The sequence below is a fragment of the Scyliorhinus canicula genome, chromosome 1, assembly GCF_902713615.1.
Source record: "Scyliorhinus canicula chromosome 1, sScyCan1.1, whole genome shotgun sequence".
Lineage (NCBI taxonomy): Eukaryota > Metazoa > Chordata > Chondrichthyes > Carcharhiniformes > Scyliorhinidae > Scyliorhinus > Scyliorhinus canicula.
In genome coordinates this window covers 254,526,782-254,552,086 of record NC_052146.1, presented here as the reverse complement: position 1 = coordinate 254,552,086, position 25,305 = coordinate 254,526,782, and the positions used below count along the sequence as shown (strand labels likewise).

The 25,305-nt window shown below is 46.9% G+C and overlaps 1 protein-coding gene across 7 annotated transcripts in view; it reads left to right on the top strand.

Moving 5' to 3' along the window:
* The window catches only part of ush2a (Usher syndrome 2A (autosomal recessive, mild)), a 1,354,742-nt gene that overhangs the window by 718,287 nt on the left and 611,150 nt on the right, over window positions 1-25,305 (top strand). For all 7 annotated transcript variants that reach the window (XR_005462328.1, XM_038811752.1, XM_038811743.1 and 4 more), the window contains 2 exons: window positions 8,367-8,518; window positions 15,320-15,482. Coding sequence is in view for 6 of the 7 variants with exons in the window: in XM_038811752.1 (XP_038667680.1) it covers window positions 8,367-8,518; window positions 15,320-15,482 (315 nt within the window). In the remaining variant the exon portion in view is untranslated. The remainder of the gene's footprint in view (window positions 1-8,366; window positions 8,519-15,319; window positions 15,483-25,305) is intronic.

Below are 25,305 nucleotides of genomic sequence, written 5' to 3'. Positions count from 1 at the left end.
TCTTGAATTGAGCTTTTTTGTCCATGAGGAGTTCTGAACTTTTTTTGTAGTAGTGTTGCTGTTCCTTTAGCATCTTCCGGGGGGGGGATCAATGGGTGACGGTTTGGCTAGTTTCTGCCCCATTATTTTCCACACATTACATGTCTGCCAGTTTGAGTGAGAAATGGAAAAGCTTGATACATCCCCCCCCCTCAAAAAGGAACTTGAGTTGCTATTGTACCCCAGAGCTATGGATAAAGAAGGTAGAAGCTCCAATTTTCTTTCCATCACAAGGCTGAGCAGGAATCGTTCCTGCACTTACCACCTGCCATGTGTGTGTGTTGGAAGGAGTTGTAGGTTGATAATCAACCTTCCTTGGATATCAAGACTTGGAGTGGGTCTTGAACCCTGAGCTTCTGGTTCAGAGGCAGGAATGTTACCCACTGCACTACAAGATCCCCTGGTTGTTTTTAAATTGCACATCATCCCCTCATCCTCACCACCCCACCTTTCCCCTGACATCCAGCCCCCACCTATCCCCCCACACCCAGCCCCCTTCTATTCCTCTGTCCCACATATGCATCATGAACAAAGAACAAAGAAAAGTACAGCACAGGAACAGGCCCTTCGGCCCTCGAAGCCTGTGCTGACCATGCTGCCCGTCTGAACTAAAATCTTCGACACTTCCAGGGTCCGCATCCCTCTATTCCCATCCTATTCATTTATTTGTCAAGATGTGTTTTTCAGGACCCCGGAAGTGCAGAAGATTTTAGTTTAGGCGGGCAACATGGTCAGCACAGGCTTGGAGCGTCGAAGGGCCTGTCCCTGTGCTGTACTTTTGTTTGTTCTTTGTTCTTTGTTCTATTACACAACCTGCCATTTTAGAAAGGGAAGACCCTGATAGAGGAGGGTGTAGTAGAGTGATCCACATCCTCTGATAAGGAGGTCATATGTGGAGGGTGAGCCATGCCCAGCTATCTGCAGAAGCCCATGCACAGCAGGCTTTGCATGCGCAAGCCTCTAAAAATACAGCAATTTGTCTAGTTATCATAGAATTCCTACAGTGCAGAAGAAGCCACCCCTCCTCACTGCTGGCTGTGCTGGAGACAGACCTATGACCCTTCTGCCCCTTTGCCAGAGATGGCTTTGGCGAGTGTTCCCTGGGTCGTCTGAGGCTGTGAGGTTTGCTGATCAGTGGCAGATATATCATCTGCCATTGTGACACTCTGACACATTTGTGTCAATGGCAAAGGGGAAGAGAGAGGATGTTCCCATCAGAAGTGCCATTAGTGGTGCCCCTTGATGGTGACAGAATTTGCTCATTTGCCACAATGGGGTCCATTTAGCCCCACCTCCTTTCCTGAGAGGCACCAAGACCTGGCTATGAATCTGCCCAGGCACTTGTTCCCTTTCTCACCTTGGCTCCGGGCACCAGTGTTTAAAAACAACATGTCAATGGAATGCAGATCAGAACACATACCCAGTATCCCAACAGTGAGCTGCTGGGTCTGGCCCTCTATAGCAGACACCAGTCTCTCGATGATGAAAGCCACACGTTCTGAAGTGATCACAGACCTCATATCCTGGATGGAATCCTCCACTGTCTGTTCTAATGCCCGTAACCCCTCTGGAGGTTCTGCCACATCTCCAAGTGCCTTGTTCTGCACGTCCAGCATCCGTTACCCCTGATGGGTGACTCCAGAGGCTTGTCAACAGCTTGGGGGTCAACATCTCGATCAACCTCCAGAACTCCTCTGTGTTTGATACGGGGTGGGTCCTGTTAATTGTATGGTAATGGGGCTTAAGCGGTGATTATTGTTTTCTCGCCACGCTATGGCGAAATCCCAATTTCGACTGCGGGAGCAGGCCGGTTGCATCGCAAACTCTTTGCTGACCGGCGCAGATCTTGTTTTTGACCTCTCCCGCTATTCACCTGACTCTTGAGCGAGAGCGCAATGAGGCCGGAGAATCGTGCCCCTAGTTAATCACCTTCCAACATGGCATCACTAATTGGCAGCAACATGTTTATTCAGTGTGTATAAATGGTGGGGCAGGGGACAGCTGACCACACACTTTCACTTCATCCTCCCAAACCGCATCCTCGAACTTAAAATTCGCCTCATGCTTTTGTTTTTGCTGGAGAATATAGGACTTGAATTTGCCTGTACAGTTCAATGTTTTTTAAAACCTACTCTGCCTGTGAGGCAATTGTGTCGTTATCCTGAAGATCAATTGTAAAACAGTACAGATTTCATGCATCTGGCGAAATTGCAGCAGGTTTATTACGGACCTATCCTCAACACCCTGAATTATCAGTGCAAATGTGAGAATGGAACAATCAATGCTTTCAACACCTAAATTCATCTTAGTTTTCTTCTGGCCTGGGACTACTGGTGTGAAATTTATGAAGTGGAACACTGAATTGTATTTTTGCAGAAACACTGGGATGGATTTTCCCATTGGCCTCGGGAGCCTGATGTCGGTACCAAATGGAGGTCCTGATTCTACACTTACCATCTGGCACAACTTTCCTGAAGGCAGCCTCCTAACTGACGACCTCCTCTCTGTGCTATTAAGATGGTGGGTGGGCTCTTGATGCTACCTGCCACATCATAGGGCCAGCAGGTCTGGAGCTGCAGAAGCCCCATTGGGAGAGGCGTGTATTGTTGAGGCAGGTGTGGGTCGTGAGGCTGCCTCAACATGCAATGTCCTCAGAGCCATGCATTTAAAGGAAACGTTATTGCAGGTAGAAATCCAGGCGCATTGCTTGGACCATGGGTGTGACCAGGGCCTTCCTCCTCCCCCGACCTCTTTGGGCCATGGAACCTCTGACTCTTATGGTCTCCCAGCTTGAAGCACGGGAGCTATCTCCATGGAGATGCTGACCTACTTTGGACCACTTCACTGGTGGCAAAATTGCACCCCAATTGGGTTCGTGATCAGCTTAATCGATTGCTTTACCTTTGTGGTGTGGGCAGCCAGTCCGTGCCCCCTCTGCCCATGGAAAACCTCCATGGTGACAGGAATGCATCCCAGAAGGATCACAATGTGGTTTCCTCCTTTTTTCCCTGGATCCACCACCTCGAAGCTTGCCACCACAGGACCAGGAAAATTCAGCCCATTGAACAAGAGATTTGTATCGGTAGTTACACTGGATGCAGTGCTAAGGAAGCTAAACATCCTCCTGATGCTGTGTCTAACACCTCCAGCTCTTTCCAGAAAAATCCACTCGGTGCTCAGTACCAAAAAGGGCACGCATGTGGGAATCTGCTATGTGCACAGGAAATCTGCCAACTGATGCTGTCATGACATCAAACATCAAGGATAGGAGCTGAAGAGAAATTGCTCCAAGCAAGGGTTCGAGTGGAGTGGGGTGGTGCACATTGTAGCGGGAGGGGAGGTAGATTGCTCCAAAAAATGAAAAATGAAAATCGCTTATTGTCACGAGTAGGCTTCAATGAAGTTACTGTGAAAAGCCCCTAGTTGCCACATTCCGGCGCCTGTCCGGGGAGGGTGGTACGGGAATCGAACCGTGCTGCTGGCCTGCTTGTTCTGCATTAAAAGCCAGCGATTTAGCCCAGTGAGCTAAACCAGCCCCTAAACAATGTGAGGGTGGGGTAATTGCTCCAAGCAAAGTGGTTAAAAGAAGGAGGAGGGGGATTTCATCAAGCAAAAGAGGGGACATCTTCAAGGGTGTGTGTATGCAGGAAATGACCCCAAATAGGAAGGGCAATGAAATTGTTCAGAGAGCGAGTGTGCGTTTGTGTGGTGTGCATATGGGGGGGGGGGGGGGGCGGGTGTTGCGGAGGCACGGTGGCGGTGGTAAATTGCTTGTAAAATTGACAACAAATACCTTGGTTCCAGCTGAATGGCAACTACTCAGCAACTGGAGTCATTACTACATTTCCGATATGTCTAATAGTATTACCACCCATTCGGTCAGCTCCAGTAAAATCCAGCTGACCAGAATAAAAACAGTTCTTCCAAGTTCAAGTCAGTTCAACGTTGAACTGGTCCAAACTGTTTCTTCCTTCTGTGAAGTATGGGCTGATTTGACTTACTTGGACCGAGTAGGTCCATTCAACATATTGCCCTATAATTCAACAAAGAAAATGCATCCAGCTTCCTGAAGGGCCCAGTATGAACATTATTGAAAGAGACAGACAACTGACCTAAGGGTAAGGTAATTTAAGATAAATTCTGCTGTCGTATCATCTCTGGAAGTACTGTGATGTGCTTTTGGAGGTGATAAAGTGAATTCCAAGATCTGGCAGCGGGTGTTCCTGCATTCTCAGAGGGAGGACAGAGGATTTGGTCATCTATCCACACAAAGTGTGGGATTGTCCGGTTCTTCCCACCAACTCGAACTTCCAATCCCGCCAGAGGGAACCCTCCAAGGCATGCTCGTGGTGGCGTGGCCAGCGCCCAATGCAAATGTTCACGGACTTCAGCAAGACCGGAGGATCCCGCCGGCAGCCAATGCCAAGCCATCTCCGCCATTGGAAAATCCTGTGGGACGCGGTGGTGAGGGGTTGGGGGGGGGGGGGGGGGGGGGGGGGGGAACCCCAGCCAAAGACAACAGCAGGTACGGGAGACTCAGTTGCAGTGTCTCTGCGTCTGCAATGTGACAGGAAGTTGGAGCAGAGGTTGTGAAGAGAGAAAGCTCTGCCCAATGCCTTCTGCCAAATTCGAGCCGGACTCCTCCATGCTCCTTCACAGCAACAGGAAGCTGTTTGGCAGGCCAGCGAATGCACCCAGTATCTCAATGGGCACCCGCATCAGAACTCTTCTGTATACCACCCTATCAAGGTCCTCACTTGCGGACCTTTGACAGAACTCTGAAATGTTGCCCTCCAGTGAGCTAGCACCAAAACTATCCTTTTTTCTCAGCCTGGCTGAAGACCAGGCAGGTTCAGTGTCTGATCATGTGTACATTCCATGTCAATACTCGTCGCTAAAGTACATGTAGTTACAAGACCTGATCTATGTGTCAGATCAAATGCCAGAACCTCTTTATTAGTGTTGTTGCTCTCTCTCTTCCCCTTGGGCTGCTGTAGCTGGGCAGGTGGAAGTTTGGTGTCTCAAACCAGGAAATCAGAAAGAGTAAGGTTGGGTTGACAGCAAGGGGGTGGGATCGGAAGGAAAAAGTCCATGGCCATATCCGCAGCAGCTTTCTCATCGTGCCAAATAGTAGTATGAACTGGTATTTGTGAAGGGTCATAAGACAGGAGCATACCATCATCCAGAATGTTCTCAGTGATGCTGAATAGCACAAGCTCTGTCAAAGCCAGCCCCATGATGTAGAAAATGTAATGGGCTCAGAACATGCAGGCATCCTTGTCCCTCACTCCGCTCCCCTCTATTTTGTGTCACCTGCAGAAATGAAGGAATGAAATTAGTGATTGCATTGCGCTATTTTTTTGGTGAGGTTAATGCCATACCTGAGTAGCTAGAGTCATGTGGGAGCAGTGAAAACTGGGTGCAAGGCTGGTATCGTTAGAATGTAAGTGAGGATGAGATGAACTATCTGAATACTTGGTGTGAGTTTCGAGTGCCAAGGACTGCTAATGTGGATGTGGTGCATTGAAAAGTGTGCGAGAATGGTGTTCAAATCTGATCCTATTTCCAATTCTCTCTAGTCTTGACAAAGAGCCATCCAGGCTGGAAACGTTAGCTCTCTTCCATCTCCACAGATGCTATCAGGCCTGCTGAGAATGTTCAGTATTTTCCCGATTTGTTCCAGGAAATGAGCTCCCTGGCCAACTGCTCCCAATCCCTTCTGAAGGTTTTCCTTGAGGGCCGCCTGGCCCCGCATAGAAGCATGGCATCTCTCCTCCCATCAACTCTATCCAGTGTCCCACCTGTGAACCAAGGAGCCTTCTTTTTTCCCTGGTGTTATATTTCCTCATCTCTTACATTTAGTAGCCAGCAGCAGCTTCCACTGTGCATCACCCCTTTAAGTGGGGTAGATTACCTTTAAGTGGGGCATGTTGATTGCACGTGTGATGTGAATATATGCAGTTCAACCCCTTGGTGGATGCTCAGGCAAGCAGCAGCCTGGGTCCCATTTGGACCAATCAGGTAAATAGTGTGAAATTTGCATGGTGCCAACTTCCATGGCAACAGATGCAAGTAGGGCACAATCCTCACCCAAACTATGGAGAAGACCAATTTGTAGTCCTTTGTGTACATGGTTCACATTGAGGCCAGTGCATAGCTGGGAAGCGGACACCATGAGTGTTTGTTTGATGTTAATCAGAATTTCAGATTTTGTTAACAACAATGTTTCTTCACCTTTAATACAACTATTCAAATGGAGTATATAAAATAATTTATGTGTGGATAGCAAAAATAAATTGTCAATATGCTTAGTAAATACTGAAATTAGAACCTACAGGACTATGCTTGAACTTCACACAAATTATATGCAGCACATTTCTGTCTGCTGTAAAACTGCAGATTGTTCACTTCAACTGCAGTAAAAGGTACTTTAATATTTGGGCCACACCAACTTCCCAGTTATGGTTAATTATGGCAAACAAATAACATTTGAATGTGGGCATGTATGTATGGTTTATTACTCTATATTGCTTTATATTTAGGTGTTTTATTTACTTTTGTAAAAAATATTCATGGTTTATTATTGTACAAAATGTACATAAACATAACTTGCACACATTTCTAAAAAGATAGCCATTTCTGTCTTTTCTCACAGGTCAGAATTGACATTTCCTCCAATTTTCCACATAGAATCACAGAATAATACAGTGCAGATGAGGCCCTCCTGCCCATCGAGTCTGCACCGACACATAAAAAACACATGGCCTGCCTACCTAATCCTATTTGTCGGTACTTGGCCCATAGCCTTGAATGTTATGACGTGCTAAGTGTTCATCCAGGTACTTTTTAAAGGATGTGAGGTCTCTACCACCCTCTCAGACAGTACATTCCAGATGGTCCCCACCCTCTGGATAAAATTTGTTTCCCCTCAGATCCCCCAAACTCCTGCTCCTCACCTTGAACTTGTGTCCACTTGTAACTGACCCTTCAACTAAGGGGAATAGCACCTCCCGATCTACCCTGTCCATGCCACTCATAATCTTGCACAATTCGATTAGGTTGCCGGTCACTCTTCTCTGCTCCAACAAAAACAATCCAAGCCTATCCAATCTCTCTTCATAACTTAAATGTTCCATCCCGGGCAACATCCTGGTGAATCTCCTCTGCACCCCCTCCAAGGCAATCACATCCTCCCTATAATGTGGCGACCAGAATTTCACACTATATGAGTTCAACATGATCTCCCTGCTTTTGTAATCTGTGCCTCGATTGATAGAGGCTTTTTTCACCACCCTATTAATCTGCCCTTCTGCCTTCATAGATCTATGGACAAATATGTCAAGGTCCCTTTGTTCCTCGGAACTTCCCAGTGTCAGGCCATTCATTGAATACTTCCTTGTCAAATTACTACTTCCTAAGTATATCATACTTTTCAGGGTTAAATTCCATCTGCCACTTGTCTGCCCATTTGACCACCCCGTCTATATCTTCCTGTAACCCAAGACCCTCATTGTTAACCACCCGGCCAATCTTTGTGTCATCTGCAAACTTACTGATCCCCACATAGTCATAGATATCGTTTATATAAATGCCAAACAATGGGGGTCCCAGCACAGATCTCTGTGGTACACTTCCAATCACTAAAGCAGCCACCTGTCATCACCCTCTGTCTCCTACAGCTTAGCCAATTTTGAATCCACCTTACCAAGTTACCCTGTATCCCATGTGTATTTGCTTTCTTTATATGTCTCCCATGTGGGACTTTGTCAAAGGTTTTGCTGAAATCCAGGTAAACTACATCAACTGCAGTACCCTCATCTACACACCTGGTCACAGATTTGACTTTAAATACTTCAATGTGAGATTTATATTTGAATATCCTACCATTGCATTTGTATTCAAAAGAAAACAAATGGATAATTCCATAAATATAATTAGAAAAATATAACCATTTAACTTGCTATCGAGTAATTATAGATCTTTGGCTACTCGACAAAAATCTCATTTCGGTTTGATGGAATTTTCATCAAGCCCAATTTCACATCTTGAGACCTTTCTAACATTCGACCCTGAGATGAGCTTCCTGCTTGGTATTCATTGAGGTAACACTTACTTACCTACGATACACCATGAAGTTTGTAGGACTGTGAAATTCATCTCATTTTGTTCTTTATTTTGTTAGCAACAAGAGTCAATATACACATCAATGGCCAAGATGTTTCAGTTAAAGGAAAACAAATCTTCTGTTGACCACATGCACTCACTAACATATGTATTACATGGGTATTTTAAACTGCTAACTTTTGTCACTTTTTTATTGATCAAAGGTATTGTCATAAATTATGGACTGTTCATGAATGGATTGTTAGTGGAAAACACTTCTTCACCTGGCTGTCACGTTAATGATCTAACGGCGTGGAGTCTCCATAACTTTAGAGTTCAAGCTTGTACGGCTAAAGGCTGCGCATTAGGTCCCCTGGTGAGTACCTCAATTGAAATTCGCCCAGCATACAAAATGTCAGATGGCAGTGGATATCTGAAATATAATGATTCATATTGGTCAATACAAACCATCTGGCAGTGCCTGACATTTTATCAAATGCCATTCACTGCTCGTTAAAGAGTTGTTAGATTGCACTTAGTACCTGGTCACTGTTCCAAAAGCACTTTATCAGTAATTTCCACAGAAGCCCACAATGTTTTATGAATATAACCGGCTGGAAAAAAGATAATTTAATTCCTAACTGTTCTTGCTAGTTTTACATCTCTTTATTCCTCTGTATATATAATTTGAATCTCAATATATTACCATGTAATACCTATAAAATTAACGTGATATAAAATAAAGTTCTCCTTTCATGACTTCCTGTGCCATTCATTTTCTCAGTCAAGTAGGGAGGTTCAATGATACCTGCTTCCTTTTACCAGCATTACAGGGAGCACGAAAGCAAATTCAGGGGCAGGGATTTTTGGATGATGTGGTTTCCCATCCTATCACTTGAGATTCTGCAGGAAAGTATCCCTGATGTTCACAGCAGCCCAACAGCTACATAAAGGTCCGAGAAACATTAATTGGCTGGAAACAGGATTTCAGTTCCTCATGCGGGCAGATGTCTCACCTCAGAGAGCTCTGTAGTCCCAGCAGTGCCAGTGGCAGCAGTAGCCAGAGCTGGCATTACACATAGTCCCCAAAATCCAGGATCCAGAGGCCAGGAGCAGACGATTCTGCCAGGTTTAAATCCAGCAGTCTATATATTCTGCAGACGATTATGGCAGATTTAAATCCAGCAGTCTGTATATTCTGCAGACGATCCTGCCGGGTTTAAATCCAGCAGTCTATATATTCTGCAGACGATTATGGCAGATTTAAATCCAGCAGTCTGTACATTCTGCAGACGATCCTGCCGGGTTTAAATCCAGCAGTCTGTATATTCTGCAGACGATCCTGCCAAATTTAAATCCAGACGTCTGTATATTCTGCAGACGATCCTGCCGGGTATAAATCCAGAAGTCTGTATGTCCTGCAGACGATCCTGTCGGGTTTAAATCCAGCAGTCTGTACATTTTGCAGACGCACATGCTGGGTTTAAATCCAGCAGTCTGTATGTACCGCAGACAATCCTGCCAGGTTCAGATCCAGCAGTCTGTACATTGTGCAGGCTATCCTGCCAAATTTAAATCCAGCAGTCTGTACATTCTGCAGATGATCCTGCCGGGTTTAAATCCAGCCGTCAGTATATTCAGCAGACGAACCTGCCGGGTTTAAATCCAGCCGTCAGTATATTCAGCAGACGGTCCTGCCAAATTTAAATCCAGCCGTCTGTACATTCTGCAGACGAACCTGCCGGGTTTAAATCCAGCCGTCAGTATATTCAGCAGACGAACCTGCCGGGTTTAAATCCAGCCGTCAGTATATTCAGCAGACGGTCCTGCCAAATTTAAATCCAGCCGTCTGTACAATCTGCAGACAATTCTGCCAGGTTTAAATCTAGCAGTCTGTACAATCTGCAGACGGTTCTGCCAGGTTTAAATCCAGCAGTCCGTGTATTCTGGACAATCCTGCCGGGTTTAAATCCAGCAGTCCGTGTATTCTGGACAATCCTGCCGGGTTTAAATCCAGCAGTCCGTGTATTCTGGACAATCCTGCCGGGTTTAAATCCAGCAGTCTGTATATTCTGCATACGATCTGCCGGGTTTAAAACCAACTGTCTGTGCATTCTGCAGAAAATCCTGCCAGGTTTAAATCCAGCAGTCTGTATATTCTGGAGACAATCCTGCCAGGTTTAAATCCAGCCGTCTGTATATTCTGGAGACAATCCTGCCGGGTTTAAATCCAGCAGTCTGTATATTCTGCAGACGATCCTGGCAGGTTTAAATCCAGCCGTCTGTATATACTGCAGACAATTCTGCCAGGTTTAGATCCAGCAGTCTCTACATCCTGCAGACGATCCTGCCAGGTTTAGATCCAGCAGTCTCTACATCCTGCAGACGATCCTGCCAGGTTTAGATCCAGCAGTCTCTACATCCTGCAGACGATCCCGCCAGGTTTAAATCCAGCCATCTGTATATTCTGCAGACAATCCTGCCAGGTTTAGATCCAGCAGTCTCTACATTCTGCAGACAATCCTGCCGCGTTTAAATCCAACATTTGTACATTCTGGAGAAAGTCCTGCCGGGTTTAAATCCAGCAGTCTGTGTATTTTGCAGGCGATCCTGCCGGGTTTAAATCCAACATTTTGTATATTCTGCAGACGATCCTGTCGGGTTAAAATCCAGCAGTCTGTATGATCGGCAGAAAATTCAGCCAGGTTTAAATCCAGCAGTCTCTATATTCTGCAGACGATCCAGCCAGGTTTAAATCCAGTAGTCTGTGCATTCTGTAGACGATCCTGCCGGGTTTAAATCCAGTAGTCTGTATATTCTGCAGACCACCCATCGCTAATGGGTAGCCCACGGTTGGGATTTGTATTTCTTATTAAAATTGTTACAGGCTCACAATTGCAGAAGATGCTTCCAATTCTACAGTATTGATGAGGCCCCACCTGCTTCTGGTGGAAGTCTTGCATGGACATCTTGAAAGTAGGTTCAGAAAAAGCTGTCATTTCATTTGATGAAAATTAAGTAACAGAGCAGTTAAATTGCAACAGTGAACTTCTTCCCACATTTCTCTCCGCCCCATGCTGGCCAACACAAATATTTACTGACAGCAGCCTGGACATCTGTCCAAATCCGCCGGGAGAATGAGTACACCATTCACTACGGGATGAACACCATTTTGAATGTCTCCTATTGTCTTTGTACATCATTGTTTGCAAGTATTGTTGGCCATTTTATTTTCTCCCTTTCTATTCTCAGCCCTACTAAATCACCTTTTCCCCAATCTATCATCCTGGTTTTTGGCACGCTCGTGTCCTCACATTCTCATATTGGGTTGAGGCTGGGGGTTGGGGGGGGGGGGGGGGGGGGGGGGGGGGGTGGAGGGGGGGGGGGTTGGGGGGGTTGGCGTTGGATGTCACGTCGGGAGCTCCAGAGGCCGGGACGTCATTTAAAATGGTCTGCTGATCTCTCGCTACACTGAGGCGTTCCGATCAGCAGTGCTTCTCAGTGCAGAAAACGGGGCTATGTGCGGTCCTGGCCCGTATATGCCCTGATACATTCCCTATTACTAAATCCTATTTTTGTTGGGCTACTTTTCCAGCACTTGAATTAAAGTGAGCGAAAAAAAGTTTGATTTTAATGTGAAGGGACAGCAGAGACAAAAGTGGCTGAGTGTGTACGGTGAATTAGGAGTAAGACACAAATAAGAAGATAAATTGTAAAGAAACCCCACGCTTTAGGCAGAATTTTACACGCCTGCCACCGCCGGAATATTTCAATCTTGTTGAAGTCGTTCGGGTTTTGAGTGGCTCACCGCATTTTCGAGCCCTGCCCCCACTGGGACGGAGTAGTAAAATTCCACCCTACGGCCGCGGATTCCTCCATTTTCTCACCCGGTAAAGGAGCTGCAACCAGATGCAGCCACAGATTTGAATGTGTACACAACCTTCTCTTGCTGTTGGCAGCACCTTTATTAAGTGCATAGAGAATGTGCCTGTGATGGAAGAGTAGCTCAGATGTAATCTGCAACGAGGCAGTGAGGTTTGGCAATGTGGTTAGGGTACAAAGTTCAGATTGTGGGAGTGGAAATGAAAGGAGGTGGAGTCAAGTACGATGCAGTGTTAGTAAGAGAGCAGAGTAGGGATAGTGGTGGAGGTGTGAGTGGAGAATAAAAGATCTGAAGATTACCACTCTTACCTTGGCAAACTGAAGTTATTTAATTTAATTTCTGTTGCAAGGTAAGCTTCTGGCATTAACTTCCGCTGCAACCTTTTCCAACTGGGGTCAGAGGTGTTTCTTTCAGGGCTTTCTCCACTGCTGCCCACACGCCATCCGCCAACCCCCAGGAGGGAACAGAGTCTCCTTCCTGTTGTCCATTCAGGGTCTCCTATACAACATCAAAGGCAAGTCTGAAGGTGCTTCAGTGATTTCCCAGCTGGTATGTTGTGAATGATGGTGGACATTGGAACAACCAACCAGAAGAGGCTCCAGAAAGATTCCCATTCTCAATGATGGGGAACAGAAAACATTAGTTCAAAATACAAGGCAGAAGCATCTGCAGCCACCTTCAGTCGGAAAGACTGAATATATAATCCATCTTGTCCTATTCCTGAGGTCCCCACCATAATAGCAGGTAATATACAGAAAATGTGATTGACTCTGAAGACACTGGATACAGCAAAGGCTATTGCTCTCAAAGGCATATTTGATGTAGTATAAGGTCCTCTCTGTTTGTTTCTGTTGTTTCCCTGTTTATTCCCTTATTACCCCTTTTATTTTAGCTGTTGCAGTTTTGATCCATGGGCAGTTAATGGACCTGTGACTTTAAGGCAAAGTAGCCTGTACCTCTAATTGAAACAGTAGAATCCAGTAGGCTGTGCTGACTTAAACTGGTGATTGCCGATTGTACAGTGTCAGTCATGACTCAGTTTTATTGATTTGACTGGTGGCCAATTATTTGGCCAAAAAGACTGTGCTCTGCCCGGTAACAGGTGGTGATTGGATCTGATACCGCTGGAATATTCTCAGAGTCAAGAAGTCCCATTTATTTTCACTTTCTATTCTGCAGCTTGGCTCGGGGGGGGGGGGGGGGGGGGGGGTTTGAATTAATTCTCTCAAAAGATCCAAATAAACTCTCTTCAGAAGGCCACTGTGAGAGCCTGAAGTTAAACCACAAGCTGGAAGCAGGGTTTGATGTGAGATGAAGTGTCACAAGAAAGAAATTGGCCTAAGTGTGAACCTCGAGCTGAAGGCCCAGTTTGATAAGAACTAAAGTGCCTCTCCTGAGGCCTGCTGCCTGTAAACACTGTACCGAATGACTGACCCTGCAAAGAAGACCATTATCAATGGCAAACCAAGGACTTTGATCAACCAGCATGCTGTGAGGAAAGCCTGCTACAGAAACACCATTGGAAGCAAAGTCTGTTGGGCGAAATTCTCCCAAAACGGGAAAAATCGTCAAACCGCCGTAAAACCCGGGCGGGTTTTACGGCATCGCGCCCCTTCCCGACGGGGGACCGATTCTGGTCCCCCGTCGGGGCTAGCAGCCCGACGTCGGAGGCTCCGACAAGTCGGGCTTAACGAAAATCGTTAAACCCGCTTGTCGGACTTAGCGCCGGCTGACGCGTCATATGACGTCAGCCGCGCATGCGCAGGTGGGAAGACGCCACCCGCGCATGCGCGGGTGACGTCATCGCGTTTTTGCGCGAAACCCGCGCATGCGCGGTCCGGGTTGCCCCTCAGCCGCCCCGCGTATTGATACTGCGGGGCGGCGGAAGGACAAATAGTGCGCGGGCATCGGGCCCGCTGCCCGCGATCGGTGGGCACCGATCGCGGGCCCATGGCACCCTTGGCACGGCCGTGGTACTGCCGTGCCAATCGGTGCCATGGTTATTTTTTTCCAGGTGGTCACGACGTTTTTACGAACGGCAGGACCAGGTGTGTTTGCCGTTCGTAAAAAGGTCGTAAAGGGCTGGGACTTCGGCCCTTCTAACAGCTGTGAATCGCTGCCGGCCGTAAAAAAACGGCGGCAGCGATTCGTGTCGGGATTTCGGCGGGGGGGTGGGAGAATAGCGGGAGGGCGTCAAAAAAGTCGGGAAGGCCCTCCCGCTATTCTCCCACCCGTCGTGGGGGGCGGAGAATTTCGCCCGTTATCTTTTGATCTTCACCCTTATTGTTTTCACCCCTCCCCCATGTTTGCCTGTTTTGTGTGCGCGGATAGAGGGTGCAACAGTTAAAGAGGGGGCAGTAGGTTAGTTTATTTGGCATCCAGTTGTAATTACTGCATATTTCACCATTATTCTTGCTATAAACAAGCAGTAATTCTGTTTCAACTTACAAACCTGGAGACTGTAATTACTGGGCAGCTAAGGGACAAAGACGTTGAGTATTTTTATAAGAATTATTGGTTAATTCACTTGGTGTTGTGACTCTGGGACGAGTGGGGCCGGAATTGACCACGCACTTTCCCAGGGTAAGGTAACAGTAGTACTGAAGTCTTGTACTCCAGAACCAGCCATACCCCTAGCCAATTTGTTCCAGTATAGCTACAACACCGGCATCTATCCAACAATGTGGTAAATTGAAATCAAAAGTGCTGGAAAAACTCAACATGCCTAGCAGCATCTGCAGAGAGGGAAACAGTGTTCATATTTTCAGCCCATCTGACTCTTCTTTGGAAGAAGTCATATTGGACTTGAAACCTGAACTCTCTTTCTGTCTCCACAGATGCTGCCAGACCTGCTGAGTTTTTCAAGCATTTTCTGTTTTTATTATGAGTTGCTGTTTTGAAGACCTCGCTGTGTGCAAATTGGCTGCTGCATTTCCCACAACCACTGCACTTCAAAAACACTTAATCAGAAAGTGCTTTGTGATGTCCTGAGGTTTTGAAAGCTGCTATAAAAATGCAAGCTCTTTCTTTACCTCGTTCTAATTAAACTTAATTAAATTATCCTAAATCTCTCTAAAATATTCGAACAATAAAAACAAAGCAAACCATTTAAGCACCATAAATACAGCAGAGGATACAAGTGCACTTGTTCTCATGCGGTGTTTCTGAAATATGAACGTGATCAATCATTATTTGTTTGTAACATTATTGCAATTGTCAATTTAGCTTACCAAAACTTTTCTATTGTACTTAATGTTTTGATATATGTTCTATAAATTCAAGTCTTTCTTTTAGGTAAAAGCCCGAACACTGGGATCTGCACCACTGGGAAGTGTTTCACTTGCTGTGATTGTTGAAGACCCCAGGTCTGTCCAAGTGAAATGGACAGCTCCAAGTGCACCAAATGGGCTTCTGACATATTCAATTATTTTCACCGGGCTATTTTACGCAGAGCAAGGTAAGGTCAACAAACTGGACAAAATTTGTCTCCGTGCGAGTCTTGCTACAAAAATTGGGCAACAAACAGTTCACCACTGATTAATAAGTGTAAATTTTTTTAAGCACCAGCGGCACCTTTCTGTTTTTCCGATAGTGTACATGCTTCTTTATATTTGATAAAGGGGGAGCCAGGAAGGAAACAGGAGCATGTTATTGAAATACATGGCAAGACCTCTAACGTGGAGGCCTTGCCGATCACAACTTCTGGGCCTCACGACATTATTGCTGTGTTACCCTTCTTTCTGGCAGCCAGTCAAATGGATATTTCAACTGATGAGCCAGTGGGAACAGTAGTGGCAGGTGTTGGTCAACTGGGGACGGCCCTGCCACTCAGAACCAGGAGGTGATTGGGACCCAGAGGAGACTGGAAATCGGACCCTGAGTGAGGGGGAAAGGCGGGCAGTGAGATGTCTTTGGGAACAGTTGTCTGTATTAGGAGAGGGATTGTTCCATGATGGGAGAGTAACCTGATTCAAGGGAGACCCAAGACTTCCTTGTGAAGCCTAAATGAAAGGTTATTCCCCTCCTGAGCCACAGAACAACCTCAAACATTTGAGCTTACCATCTGGGTCTCTTCTGACCCAAGATCTGGCTTCTGGCAATTAAGTTTTACCGAACGGGGTGCCAACACTGCCTACCTCCCCGAAATTCTCCCCACCAGTGGGGCAGCACGGTAGCATAGTGGTTAGCACTGTGGCTTCACAGCGCCAGGGTCCCAGGTTCGATTCCCTGCTGGGTCACTGTCTGTGTGGAGTTCTCCCCGTGTCTGCATGGGATTCCTATGAGTGCTCCGGTTTCCTTCCACAGTCCAAAGACGGGCAGATTAGGTGGATTGGCCATGCTAAATTACCCTTAGTGTCCAAAAAGGTTAGGAGGGGTTAGGGGGTTAGGGTGGAAGTGAGGGCTTCTGTGGGTCGGTGCAGACTCGATGGGCCGAATGGCCTCCTCCTGCACTGTATGTTTTATGGGCTATGTTCAGTACTTGCCTCTGGTAATACCGAGTATCAGCCATAACGGTTTCAGGAGATCTCTCTGCACATTGAAAACAGGACTGCTTCCTTCTTACAGGTGTTGGTGTACGAGGTAAGCTTGTTGACCCTAGAGGAAATACCCCTATTCCCCCTGATCAATATGTGATGCAATAAATGTACTTACGTCTTGAAACTAAAACAGAAAATGCTGGAAAACATCAGCAGATGCTGCAGCCTCTGGAGAGAGAAACAGAGTTAACATTTCGAGTCTTCAGAAGATACTTTTTTGATGTGGCCCCCTGAACCTCCTTTTACTTGTTCGGATTTCTCAGCCCTGGGGAACCCCAGCTCCATGTGTCAGACATAAAACTACTGCTAAAATGGTGGCACACACTGTCTGTAAATGCTTTTACTGATCAAAGCGCCTCGTGAGACTGGATTGGGTGCCCACTCCCTCCTTATCTGTCTTCATTAAAACAAGCTGAGGCCAGGGACGGGATTCTCCGTCCCGCCACACCCGGTTTCTGGTGTGGCGCGCCCCTGCCATCAGCGGGATCCTCCATCCCGGCAGCCAGCCAATGGGGATTCCCATTGTGGGCATCCCTACGCCATCAGGAAATCCGTGGGCGTGTGTGTGCTGCCGGCGAGATGGAGGATCCCATCGACGGAGAATCCAGCCCCAGATTTGAGAATGAAAATGTTTTTACTTCCTGCCCAAAGCACAACCCACCTGTCCTTGGTTCCCCGAATGGCTCACATATTGTTTGTGTTAATAGGTAGGGAAATGTGAAGAGCAACAGGGCACGTTGAATAGGAGAGATGTGAGGATAGATTAATATTTTTCTGGTTGGTAACCGTGAAAATTCAATAGTTATGTATGCTACATTTTCCCTCAGGTTGAAATGATGGCTAGGAACATGACAGAATATTCTTGGGTGTGCAGAAGAAACAGGCAAAAATTATGAATTTGGTCATGAACTGAGGGTAAATAAACATAAACCTTTCGTCAGCACAAAATAAAATGGTTCAGGTGCCTGCAGACTCATCTGCAAACCTAAGTCACTGCCTCCCCAATTTACCCTTCACATAAAAAGCCTCCTCGTTGTCTTGGTGGTTCTCGTGGAATATGATTTTTGTGACTTTGTTTTGGAGATTAAATGGTTAACTGTGGGCAAAACTACACCACTTGGACTGCAGCCTTTAAGTTGGTATCTGACCACCACCTTCTTAAGGGTAATTAGCGGTGGACCATAAATGCTCGCCTAGCCAGCGACACCTATACACCATAAAATAATTTTTTACAATACTTCGTATTCAAGAAATCAATTCCAAGCATTGCTGCTGGTGTGGGTGCTAGTTCCGTAAACAGGAGAAATGGTTTCTGTGGCTTCTCCATTTGAGAAATTTTAGATTGATATACCAAGTTTGGTATACCAAATCTGTTGCATCTTTTCTGACTTTGGCATTAAAAATGGAGAACAGAGGCCAAAACTAACAACTCTTGCAGTACTTTCTTTGTCATACTTTCGATTGACAGTCCAACCACATTCTGGAAGTTGGTAAGTTGCCCTCACACAAATTTATTATCAACAAATATTTGAATTCTCGGAATGTACAGGTAAGATGCAGATTTTTATTCTCACCTACCAATCAGGGTAACAATCCTGGGCAATACAGACTTTCATAGAATCATAGAATCATGGAATTTACAGTGCAGAAGGAGGCCATTCAGCCCATCGAGTCTGCACTGGCCCTTGGAAAGAGCACCCCATATTTCCACCCTATCCCCTTTATCACCGTAACCCAACCTAACCCTTTTGGACACTAAGGGCAATTTAGAATGGCCAATCCACGTAACCTGCACATCTTTGGATTGTAGGAGGAAACCGGAGCACCCGGAGGAAACCCACGCACACACGGGGAGAATGTGCAGACTTCACATAGACAGTGACCCAAGCCGGGAATTGAACCTGGGACTCTGGAGCTGTGAAGCAACTGCGCTAACCACTATGCTACCGTACTGCCCACAGGACATTAAAGTTCCCTATGGTGACAATTATGGTCAAGTTTTCCAAAGAGTTTACGCCTGCTTTCAACATGTGTTGCCTGAGCGTAGATCAGATGCAGTTACCAAATCAAAGTGCTGAAGGCAAGTGAGCTTGCTGGAGCCATAAAAACAAATGGGCAACATCATCATTGACCTCTCTCAATTATGTTCGATCTTTGTAACATTAAATCCAATGTAACATTTATGTGGCTGCTGTTTAACTCCGCTTACGTCTGCCTGGAATGGCTCCAGTTACCTATAATCACATACAGCACTGAGGATGGAACACCATTGTTCCTCTGCTGCTGGGATCAAGAAATGTTGTTTGTGGAACGCAATCAGCTAAGGTTGATTGGAGGATGGTTATATATCCAGGAGCCTCACTCAATTGCCTTTGGGTGTTAGGGAGAACACTGTCTGAAGAAATTAAATAGAAAGGTTATAGCCTGCAATCGGGTAGACAGTGTATGACTATGGAAGGCGTGCTCTTGAATGGTTTTTGTTTGGCTCTCTGTTTTCTTAACATTCTTACGGCAATTGGTCGCTTGCTCAATGGAATGGATTTTAAATGAAAAGCGGCCTGAAAATGAGCAGAGGGATCACGATGCATGATTAAGCATGTCCGTTTCTCCTGATAAAAGCAACACACAAACTGCGAGCTGCCTGCTAATTTAAACGAGTCATATACAAGTCAACACTAAGTGTACCAAAAGTGTCTGCATGCCTCAGTGGGGAGTCTAAGCTCATGCAAGGGGAACAGCATTTAACAACAAGGTGTATTCTTGCTGCAGGAGGTATTGAAACTGGAGACAAAAGTCAGCAAGAATCACAGAATTGGTACAACACAGAAGGAGGCCATTAAGCCCATCATGTCTGTGCTGGCTTTCTGTTGGAGCAATTTAACTCAGCCACTCCTTTGTCTTCTGCTTGTCACCCAGCACATTCTTCCTTTCCAGATAGCAATGCCCAAGTGCCTCGATTGAACTCTCCTCCATCGCACTCTCAGGCAGTGAATTCCAGATCCTAAACACTCGCTGCATAAACGTTTTTCCTCATGTTGCCTTTACTTCTTTTGCCAACCACCTTAAATCTGCACCCTCTCATTCTCAATCCTTCCACCAATGGGGTCAATTTTTCCCCATCTATTCTGCCCAGACCCTTCATGATTTTGAATACCTCTATCAAATCTCTCAACTTTCTATCCTCCAAGGAAAACAGACCCAATCTTTTAAACCTAGAAGAACTGTAGAAATGGCATGGGAGAGTAGAGAACAAGGTTCTCAGAAAAAGCTCTGGAAGCCTTGGTGCAGGGATTCGTCAGGAAGAGAGAGGCCATGTAACCACAGGGCATGAGGAAGACCTCCAGACAAATTCAGAAGACTCAGAAGTCAGTGTGCCTAGCCGCTGCCACAGTCAATGCCAGGAGTATAATCCTGGGGACTTGGCTACGATGCCGAAAGAAGTTCAATTTCCTCACACGAGTGGTTAAGGTCAGTAAATGCATTTTCAAAAGCTTTGTGCAGTAAAATCTTATCTGGCATGCCCAGGGAATGGGTGATGCCAGTTAATCAAAAATGTTGGTTAACAGAGAAGGTCATTACTATGGACACAAGAGAGCCTTTGAGGGGTTGAGGAGAGAGGGGATGCAGCTGGGCAGTTAAGGGCCCCAGCTCAGCGTAGCAACATAATTAAAAACAGTACAACTGAAGAGCAAACTGGCACAACAACTGACACTTCAACCTTCAAATTACTTTAAAAATGTATAATTAAGCTGCCAGCTTCAGTGATCGTTGCTCCAAACTATATAACTTTGTTCAGGCACAATAACCAATCATTTAATAATTTCTATGTAATGTCGAAAAACAACTTTTGCAGATGTACAATCTTCTGTTGCTATTTTTTTTTGAAGAATGCATTATCTGAACGCTGAAAGGGACTGGCTTTGAAAATGATTGTGCTATTAGAAATTCAGGTTGTGGGACTTCTGATGGCGGCATATAGGGAGTAGTCGCACACGAGGAGGCTCCTGCCAGAGTTCTTTATTTTTAGTCTTTTTCGTCCAGTTTTTGGATTTGTTTCAGCTATCACTTCACTAGTTCGATGGAATAAGGTTCCCACAGAAGAGATGCCCAGAAAGTCCAGGACAAGGAAATTTGCAAATAAAATTCGTCAACGGATTCGGAAGCCTCTCGAAGGTCTTCGGCTGAGAAAATGGTGGAGGCTACTACCGCGACACTGACCACTCCATTGTTGGCTGAGATGCTTATAAGCATCTTGGCAACAGAATTTCAGAAGCGGTGGCAGGCTGTCTCTGAGAACCCCCACACGTCAATAGAAGAGGCCCTAGCTCCCATTCGGTCAGCATTGCAGAAGACTGATGAGACTGTAAAGGTGCATGGCAAGGCAATACAGAATGTGGAGGTGTCTCTTTCGGACCGGAGTGATCAGATTGTCTCTTTGGAAGCCAAGAGAGCAGTGTTGGCTGGTGTTAATAAAACACTGAGTGCCAAGGTGGATGGCCTGGTGAATTGCTCCAGGAGACATAATCTTAGAATCGTGGGGTTGAAGGAGAGATTGAAAGGCTCAAATTCGATGGACTACATCTCAAAAATGTTTGAGAAGATAATGGAGGAAGATGGAGTGACGTCCCTCCAGAGCTGGATCGACCCAGCGGTCACTCAGGCAGAAGCCTTGTCTCAGCGATCCATCACGGGCAATCATCGTGAGATTCCTGGTTTTAGGAGAAGGAAAGCTGGGCAAAGTATCATCGGGACTACAGAATGAGGGCAACACTATCAGGCTCCATCAGGGTGTGGGCGCAGAGCTACTTAAAAACAGGCAGCATTTAACAAGGCCAAGGCCGCATTGTATAAGAGCAGAGTTTGATTTGTGGTGGTTTGCCCTGCACGCCTCAAAGTGACTTTTAATACAAAGGACTATTATTTTGATGTGACGGAGGAGGCAGAAGCTTTTGTTAAGAAGCATGGGCTGTTGTCTTTGTATGTTTGGGAGGGCATGTCTTTTTTTTCTACTTGTTCACAGGATGTGGGGATTCACTGCTCAGCCAGCATTTGTTGCCCATCCCTGAAGACAGTTAAAAGTCAACCACATTACTGTGGGTCTGAAGTCACATGTAGGCCAAACCGGGCAAGGATGACAGATTTCCTTCCCTTAAGGACATTAGCAAACCAGATGGTTTCATGGTCACCTTTAGACTTCTAATTCCAGATTTATATTGAATTCAAATTTCACAATCTGCCATGTCAGGATTAGAACCCGGGTCCCCAGAGCATGATTCTGAAGGTGGGATTCTCTGATCGGCAATGCCATGTGCTTGTACTCTTTGAGTAGTTGCTGTATTACCCTGTTTGGTGGAAATGGTTGACTCTGTGATGAGCTGGGATGAGGGTGGGGTGGCGGTCGGGGGGGGGGGGGGGGGGGGGGGGGGTGGTGCCCAGGCACGGACCGTCATTGCTGCACACCCCACCGCCCACCGATACCCACGTTGCCCCTGGTTCTGCAGAGTGACACTGGCTGTATGCCCGTGCCCCACCCCACAACCACACACCCTCCGTCATACCATCCACCCAACCCTGCCACCCACCGGCAGGGCATTATGCATTATGCGGCCCACCAAGGGCAACGACCACAGTCTCCCCCATGGGGGGGGGGGGGGGGGGGGGGGGGATCACTCATGCCACACAGCCCATTATCCCGTCTATCACACCTCACCCCACCCACGCCTTCCAGCCCTGGCAGGACCCCAGCCAGCCCGGTCAGTGTCAGGACCGACCGCCCACGGTCATGCCTCTCCGTGTCCTACCTCTTCTCTCTCCCTCATCAGCAATGCACCTGTTTAATGATTTTTAAAAGCACAAGTGAACCTCGCCGTCGGGAATTCGCCCCAGTGGAGATGGAGAATCGTGGAGGCCCCAGGTCAGGCCTGCTCATGATATGTCTACGGCCTTTAGTGCACGTGCATTCTGGAATGCATTGACTCCACTGTCGAGGCGACGGAGAATTGCGATTTGGTGTGAAATCAGCGCCCGCCATGATTTTGGAGTCGGAACTGATTCTTCGCCAAATCATGTTTCCTGATTTCGGCGTCAGCCGACAGAGAATGCCATTTTGGACCCTCAGTTGGATCGAGCGAGACTTAAGTCTCTGATTCCATCCGAAATAGCAAGGGCATTATTAGTTTTTATGGAGCAGATGAGGGGGGCAGATCCGTGGCAGTTTTTGCATCTGACTGATTAGGATTTTTCTTTTTTCTCCCATGTCCATCAGGTTTATTCTAGGATCAAATTCTTTGTGGTGGGTAGGTCTCTCCTTCCTGTGGGTGAAGAGGGCGGGGTACTTAGCACACGTGATCTCAGACCATGCCCCACATTCTGTGGATTTGCCCACTGTGTAGATTGGACACGCCGTTGTTGGCAGACAAAGGATTTTGCGAGCGCATATCCTCTGCCATTGGGGAGTACAATACGTTCAATAAGAATGAGTCTATCTCAACCTCTTCATTGTGGGAGTCCCTTAAGGTGGTCATTAGGGGGAGATAATTTCCCACAATGCACATCTGAAAATCGTTGGGAGGGTGGAGTGGCAGAGTCTGGTGGAATCCATCCTCGAGGTGGACCATCAGTATTCGCTTGCCCCTACGCCGCAATTGCTGCCGATTAGGAAAAAGATGGAAACGCAGTTTGAATTACTCTCAGTGGATGAGACTCTGAGCCAACTGAGATGTTCCAGGGCAACATTCCATGAACACTGAGAAAAGCCAGTCGTCTTTTAGCACACCAGCTGAGGCGGCAGGCTGCCTCCCGGGAGATTGTGCAGGTCAGGGACTCGGGTGGTAGTTTGGTCTATTCACCACTGAATGTGCATTTGAAGCCTTTTATCAAAGTCTTTATGGATCAGAGCCCCCCCCCCCCACCCAACCAGAGGAGAATTCGCCATGATGCAGTTTTTGGATGGATTATCCTTACTGGGAATGGAGAGGAAGAGAAAGGAACAGCTCGAGTTGAGCCATGAAGACATTCTGAGATTTATTGGGTCAATGCAATCATGAAAAGCTCTGGGCCCAGATGGGTTCCTCATCGAATTCTTTCAGAAATTTGCAGGGCAGTTGATCCCATTGATGGACGATGTTTAATGATTCCCTGTCCCGGAAGATGTTGTCTGTTGCATTGGTGCAGCCTCCATTTCCTTGAGTCTGAAGAAGTGCAAGGACCCTACAAAATACTGGTCGTATTAGTCTATCTCGTTGTTGAATGCTGATACTCAATTGCTGGCTAAAATGCTGACACTGAGGTTGGAGCCCTGCCTTCCAGAGCTGATATCGGAACAACAGACAGGTTTAGTTAAGGGTCGGCACCTGTCAGCTAATGTACGTTGAATACTCTCCAGTGTCCGAACCGGAGGTGATTGTCTCAGTGGATATTGAAAATACATTTTATAGGGTGGAGTAGGGGTATCACTTAAAGATTCTTGGGAGGTTTGGTTTTGGACCAAGGTTTATGGGCTGGATTCTCCATCTCAGGATGGTCAAATCATGTTCCCTGATGGGACTGGGAATCCAGCGTTGGGGGAAAATTGCGATTGCCACCTAGTGTCGATCCGAACACGATGCTCCGACTCCCTGCTAGTGGCAGGTTCACAACCGCACGCCAGCAGGATGTAAATAAATGCAAATAGGTTGTAATGATCTATTTGAATCCATTTAGTGGACCCTGCACCCTATTCGCCGGCCCCCTGTGATTCTTCAGTCTCCTCGACCGGGAATCACGTGAGCGTGAATCACCCCTAGTATTTACCAGCGTGGTCCTGACTTGGTGGGCCTCACGGTGGATCAAGGGGGTAAGTAACGAGAGCTACATTCCCACCGCACAATGTACTGCCTGCCCACCCTCTGTACCAGACCAACAACCTCACCCCTCCCCAGAATGCCCTGGCTAGGGAGACCACCAACCCCCCCCCCCCCCCACCACCACCCCCAGGACCCTTCAAGCATGTGATTACAATGCACTTGCCGCTCTTTGATGTGGTTGATGTTTGTAAACATCGGGGTTTCAGCACTTAAGAGTCACTCATCCATGAAAGGAGATGAATGAATCAAAGCTGCAGCTTGTTTGGGGCAACTGCCAATCACTAGAAAGGAATGAATGGCTTGCAGCTAATAGATCTGAGAGCTTGAAACACAGGTCGCAGCTGTTCTACTCCGAGGAATTTCTACTTCTCCGGCGCAAGAACTTAGGATGGGATTCTCCACTTCAGAGACTGACTCCAGGACTGAATCAGTGGATTTTTTAGATAACTAAATTGCCGCTGGTCCCGGAGCAATTCATGATTCGTTAATGGGTTAGCACCGGCACCACGTGGAACTCTATCGATTCCAATGTAAAATGGTGCCCAATTGCCACTCGAGAGGCTGCCAGCTGCAGCCACATATCACCACTCCACTGCCCACTCACACTCATCCCAGCCAACAAGATGGCAGCACGAAGCGCTGCACCCTAGTTCGCGGGTGCAGAACTCAAGACCCTGCTGGACACTATGGAGAAGAGGTGAGCCACCCTATTCCCCGAGGTAGGAAGGAGGCTGAATCTGCCGCCATACACCGGGCCTGGATGCAGGTGGCAGACCGTGAGTGCCATGGGCCCCACCGCCAGGCCCGGACACCAGTGCCAGAAGAAGTTGCACAACCTCCTCAGGGCGGCCAGGGTGAGTAGGCAGCGCCAGGCACTGGCACCAACCCTGTTCCACAC